General features: G+C 44.1%; 1 protein-coding gene across 1 annotated transcript in view; it reads left to right on the forward strand.

Moving 5' to 3' along the window:
* Window positions 1-6,406, forward strand: part of fndc3ba (fibronectin type III domain containing 3Ba) — a 97,556-nt gene that overhangs the window by 52,933 nt on the left and 38,217 nt on the right. Inside the window, 2 exon segments of the mRNA XM_072691224.1 lie at window positions 5,507-5,664; window positions 5,929-5,988. Coding sequence (XP_072547325.1) covers window positions 5,507-5,664; window positions 5,929-5,988 — 218 coding nt within the window.

Here is a 6,406-nt window from a genome sequence, read left to right on the forward strand (position 1 = left end):
GTCTTTTAACTTCATGAAACTCCAGATGTCCTGGTAGTTACAGTAAGGCTGTGCTGATGTACGGCCACATGAGGGCAGTGTTTCACTGTAATATTGGATGTTTGGGTTTTTTGCGTTTGGTATTTGGTGTGTGTTTGTGGGTTGTTTCTTGACCTGTTTGGTTGTGTGTGTGTGTGTTTGCTGTGGTCATGTGACACTATGATGATGTCTGAAGGTTTTTGACGCAGAGGCACCAACAGACCACTGAGACTCGTTTATCAGGAGTCTGGCTATGCGGTTATGCCTGTGTGTCTGTGTGGCTTCAGTCATTTGGCTGTGGTAGGTTTTCAGAGTAGCCCAGTCTAACCTTTTTCACCCACAGTGTGGTTTGGTAGCTCTCTTTGGTAGCTCTCGCCCAGATTGGCAGGAAAACTGTAAACCTGGAACTCTGAGTGCTCCACTTCCATGAGGCCGCCTGCATGAGAAATTCACCTTCCAGCCTAGTCGAGAACCCCTCAGGAGCTCCACTCACCCCCCTGATGAGACTGATCCCTACATAGACTCTCACTAATCTCCCACCTTCCTGCTGAAGAATCCAGCTGAAGACCAGCTTCTGCTGGTAACTGGTTTCAGGAGGTCTAAGCTGGTCTGTGATGGTCAAGGTGGTTGAAAAGCTGCTCATCCTATAGAAAGCATTCCCTGTACTGGTTTTAACCAGCTGGTTAAACTGGTTAAACGGTTTAGCTCTTGACCAGGATAGGTATGTATGTTTTTGATGGACTAGCTGATCTACCAGTATGACCTGCTTAACCAGGCTGGTATTCAATCTAGTCATACTGGTTGATCAGTTTAGTGGTCATGCTGGTAATGCTGGTGAACCGGCTTGGTCATGTTGCTCATACTGTTGGCCTGTGTGGTCAGGTTGGTCATGCTGGTAGACCAGCTAAACCATCACACTCAACCAAAAATATGCTATGCTAGCCAAGAGCTAAACTGGTCAACCAGCTTAACCAGGTTAACCAGCTCAGTGGTTCCTCTGGTCCTCTCACAGAGGGCTTGGACCTGGATCTCTGCACCGCTGCTCTGTGACGACGCCGGCTGTTAGGAGTGCTCTATAAACCTGACTTGACGAGCGCTGACGGAAACGTCCTTCAGACGTGCTCTCTGTGCTCGGCGCTCACTTGCTGCCTGACTCTGGGAAAATGCTAATGAGGAGTTAAAGCGCCGGGGTCTTCTCTGCGGAGGATTTGGTGGTGAAGGTTTGATCGCTGCATAGATCATCTTCTGTCCTCTCAGTCTTTCTGCTAGACTGGATCTCTCACTGGATCTGAAGCTCACTAGGTTCTCACTGAATTTGCAGTGGAACAGAGGAAACAGCTGTGCTGGAGTTCAGTTATTGACCTGAAAACATCTGGCAGGATCTGCCCGTGCTGCATTGCTGTGAATGAAAGGCGGTTTCTGCCTCTGGAGAGTCAAACCCTGCAGTGAAGACCGTCACCTCCATCACTTAGATACTGCAGACACTGTAAATGCTGGACTGTGGAGACTGGCTCTCACTCAGTCTTCAGCCTTGTGTCCAGTACCAGCACCAGTACCAGCACCAGTACCAGCAGTATCAGTAGACATTGGTCTAGTGTAACTATGGTGGGTGCTATAAGTGGGTGTAGTGCAAACATAGTTGTAGTGTTTGCCATATAAACAGGTGTATTTTAACCATAGAAATGGGTGTAGGGTAAGCATAGTGTAGGGTAACCATAGAAATGGGTGTAGGGTAACCATAGAAATGGGTGTAGGGTAAGCATAGAAATGGGTGTAGTGTAATAATAGAAATGGGTGTAGTGTCACCATAGAAATGGGTGTAGTATTACCATGGTAATGGGTGTAGTGTAACCATAGAAATGGATGTAGTATTGCCATGGTAATGGGTGTAGGGTAACCATAAAAATCGAAGTAGTGTTGGCATAGAAATGGGTGTAGTCTAACCATAGTGTAGGGTAATCATAGAAATGGGTGTAGGGTAACCATAGCAATGGGTGTAGCGTAATAATAGAAATGGTGTAGTTTAACCATAGAAATGGGTGTAGTATTGCCATGATCATGGGTGTAGTGTAACCATAGAAATGGGTGTAGTATTGCTATGGTCATGGACGTAGTGTAACCATAGAAATGGGTGTAGTATTGCCCTGGTAATGGGTGAAGGGTAACCATAAAAATCGAAGTAGTGTTGCCATAGAAATGGGTGTAGGGTAACCATGGAAATGGGTGTCGTATCGCTATAGAAACAGGTGTAGTTTGTGTGTGTGTGTGTTGAAGTGGTGGACAGCTCTGCTCTGCTGTGTGAAGAGCTGTGTATAGGTGTGTAAATCAGGGAAGTGTCCGCTGTAGAACACACACCATTATTTAACACACTAACGCTGGACAGTCAGCCAGTTCACCTTCATCTGTCCCGCTGTATGAAATGTGGAGCTCCACTAGGGGTGAGTGTGTGTGTGTGTGTGTGTGTGTGTGTGTGTGTGTGTGTGTGTGTGTGTGTGTGTGTGAGAGCAGTCATCAGTCGGGCGAGGGGCCGACGGGGGGGTGAGTTGTTGGGTCTGTGTTTTGAGAGGAGGCGAGGTCAGACTGAGGTTGACCTTCATATTTGTTGTTTGGTAATGGAGTCTTTTCTGCTGAGAGCTCTCTCTGAAATGAGCGCTCTCATCTTTGCCTGTTTCCTGAAAGTGAGCTGCTGTTCTTCTTCACTTCGAGGAGAGTTGGGAGGAAAGGAGAGTAAAACCCGGCTTTGATCTTCTGCTGGGCTCTGTGTTTTCAGGATTGCAGGATGGAGACCCTGGCTGAGTGTTTACCTGGCTTTGTGCTGGAGGTGGGCTTTACAAAATGAAATGTCTGAAAAAGGATGTCAGCTTTTATACTGTAATAAAAAATAATACATTAAAGCTCCAGCATTAGTTCACTGTCTGGAGTTCATACAGGAGTTCACTGTGCTGAAGTGATGAGAGGTGTGTATTGATGCTTAATGCGCAGGTGTGTAAGGTGTGTTATACTGTATGCAGGTGTGTAAGTGTGTTATACTGTATGCAGGTGTGTAAGGTGTGTTATTCTGTATGTAGGTGTGTAAGGTGTGTTATACTGTATGCAGGTGTGTAAGTGTGTTATACTGTATGCAGGTGTGTAAGGTGTGTTATTCTGTATGCAGGTGTGTAAGGTGTGTTATACTGTATGCAGGTGTGTAAGGTGTGTTATTCTGTATGTAGGTGTGTAAGGTGTGTTATACTGTATGCAGGTGTGTAAGGTGTGTTATTCTGTATGTAGGTGTGTAAAGGTGTGTTATTCTGTATGTAGGTGTGTAAGGTGTGTTATTCTGTATGCAGGTGTGTAAAGGTGTGTTATTCTGTATGTAGGTGTGTAAAGGTGTGTTATTCTGTATGTAGGTGTGTAAGGTGTGTTATTCTGTATGCAGGTGTGTAAAGGTGTGTTATTCTGTATGTAGGTGTGTAAGTGTGTTATACTGTATGCAGGTGTGTAAGGTGTGTTATTCTGTATGCAGGTGTGTAAGGTGTGTTATTCTGTATGTAGGTGTGTAAGGTGTGTTATTCTGTATGTAGGTGTGTAAAGGTGTGTTATTCTGTATGTAGGTGTGTAAGGTGTGTTATTCTGTATGTAGGTGTGTAAGGTGTGTTATTCTGTATGCAGGTGTGTAAGGTGTGTTATTCTGTATGCAGGTGTGTAAGGTGTGTTATTCTGTATGTAGGTGTGTAAAGGTGTGTTATTCTGTATGTAGGTGTGTAAGTGTGTTATACTGTATGCAGGTGTGTAAGGTGTGTTATTCTGTATGCAGGTGTGTAAGGTGTGTTATTCTGTATGCAGGTGTGTAAGGTGTGTTATTCTGTATGCAGGTGTGTAAGGTGTGTTATTCTGTATGTAGGTGTGTAAAGGTGTGTTATTCTGTATGTAGGTGTGTAAGGTGTGTTATACTGTATGCAGGTGTGTAAGGTGTGTTATTCTGTATGTAGGTGTGTAAAGGTGTGTTATTCTGTATGTAGGTGTGTAAGTGTGTTATACTGTATGCAGGTGTGTAAGGTGTGTTATTCTGTATGCAGGTGTGTAAGGTGTGTTATTCTGTATGCAGGTGTGTAAGGTGTGTTATTCTGTATGCAGGTGTGTAAGGTGTGTTATTCTGTATGTAGGTGTGTAAAGGTGTGTTATTCTGTATGTAGGTGTGTAAGGTGTGTTATACTGTATGCAGGTGTGTAAGGTGTGTTATTCTGTATGTAGGTGTGTAAAGGTGTGTTATTCTGTATGTAGGTGTGTAAGTGTGTTATACTGTATGCAGGTGTGTAAGGTGTGTTATTCTGTATGCAGGTGTGTAAGGTGTGTTATTCTGTATGTAGGTGTGTAAGGTGTGTTATTCTGTATGTAGGTGTGTAAAGGTGTGTTATTCTGTATGTAGGTGTGTAAGGTGTGTTATTCTGTATGTAGGTGTGTAAGGTGTGTTATTCTGTATGCAGGTGTGTAAGGTGTGTTATTCTGTATGCAGGTGTGTAAGGTGTGTTATTCTGTATGCAGGTGTGTAAGGTGTGTTATTCTGTATGCAGGTGTGTAAAGGTGTGTTATTCTGTATGCAGGTGTGTAAAGGTGTGTTATTCTGTATGTAGGTGTGTAAGTGTGTTATTCTGTATGTAGGTGTGTAAGGTGTGTTATTCTGTATGCAGGTGTGTAAGGTGTGTTATTCTGTATGCAGGTGTGTAAAGGTGTGTTATTCTGTATGTAGGTGTGTAAGTGTGTTATTCTGTATGTAGGTGTGTAAGGTGTGTTATTCTGTATGCAGGTGTGTAAGGTGTGTTATTCTGTATGCAGGTGTGTAAAGGTGTGTTATTCTGTATGCAGGTGTGTAAGGTGTGTTATTCTGTATGCAGGTGTGTAAGGTGTGTTATTCTGTATGCAGGTGTGTAAGGTGTGTTATTCTGTATGCAGGTGTGTAAAGGTGTGTTATTCTGTATGTAGGTGTGTAAGTGTGTTATTCTGTATGTAGGTGTGTAAGGTGTGTTATTCTGTATGTAGGTGTGTAAGGTGTGTTATTCTGTATGCAGGTGTGTAAGGTGTGTTATTCTGTATGTAGGTGTGTAAGGTGTGTTATTCTGTATGCAGGTGTGTAAAGGTGTGTTATTCTGTATGCAGGTGTGTAAAGGTGTGTTATTCTGTATGTAGGTGTGTAAGGTGTGTTATTCTGTATGCAGGTGTGTAAAGGTGTGTTATTCTGTATGTAGGTGTGTAAGGTGTGTTATTCTGTATGTAGGTGTGTAAGGTGTGTTATTCTGTATGCAGGTGTGTAAGGTGTGTTATTCTGTATGTAGGTGTGTAAGGTGTGTTATTCTGTATGCAGGTGTGTAAGTGTGTTATTCTGTATGTAGGTGTGTAAGGTGTGTTATTCTGTATGCAGGTGTGTAAAGGTGTGTTATTCTGTATGCAGGTGTGTAAAGGTGTGTTATTCTGTATGCAGGTGTGTAAAGGTGTGTTATTCTGTATGCAGGTGTGTAGCGTACAGGCCCGGACGGCCAAGTTAAGGTGGACATCCCCTGCTGGTCTGCAGAACCGAGACAGGCTCAGTAATGGCCACACATACACCTGCACCTACGAGGTCACGATATCAGATAAAGGCCGGGACGGGAAGTACCGCCTTGTCTACAGGTGAGTCACACTTCAGGTGAGAGGGAGATGTGTCTAGTAAAGGTGAATAAAAATACACTTCTGCATGAGAATATCGGTAGAATCTGACGCATGGCCACAGATCACAGTCCTGTAGTCTGTCAGTGATGCACAGAGGGAAAACCCTGTGCAGATGATACAGCTATTAACACTGTAACACTGAGGGTTAAAGCTGGGCTGTGTGGTGTGAGCAGGGCTGTAAGAGTCAGTCAGAGCGTTACTGTATTAACTACTGTTGTGTTTCAGTGGTGAGGAGCTGGAGTGCACGCTACAGGACCTCAGACCCGCTACAGACTACCACATACGGTACGGCTGCTCAGTTAAACACTAATATTAGAACAAACACTAATAATATCACTCCTACAGAAAGAGGTGGAGGTTCTCCATCACTGTGTTCATCATTAGAACATCTCCAAAGTTCTCCTCATGGAGTCTAGTGTTATTTAGAGCTCTCCTCAGATCAACACCTGGTTTGGTGGTAAATCAGGGCTTAATGATGGTGAATCAGGTGAGCTGCTGCTGCTGCTGCTGCTGCTGCTGATGGAGTTGAACACATCCTCCACGCTGTGCTGGCTGGACTGGGGGGCGTCCAGGAGAACCCTGGAGGAACCGAGCTCTGTTCTTCAGACTAGCTCACCGACAAGATCTCACTACTTTCTTTCTTCAGAATGAGAAGCTCTTGTTTCTGCTTTTTACTGGATTCATGTTCACCTGCTTTATCTGA

The sequence above is a fragment of the Salminus brasiliensis genome, chromosome 11 (assembly GCF_030463535.1).
Source record: "Salminus brasiliensis chromosome 11, fSalBra1.hap2, whole genome shotgun sequence".
Lineage (NCBI taxonomy): Eukaryota > Metazoa > Chordata > Actinopteri > Characiformes > Bryconidae > Salminus > Salminus brasiliensis.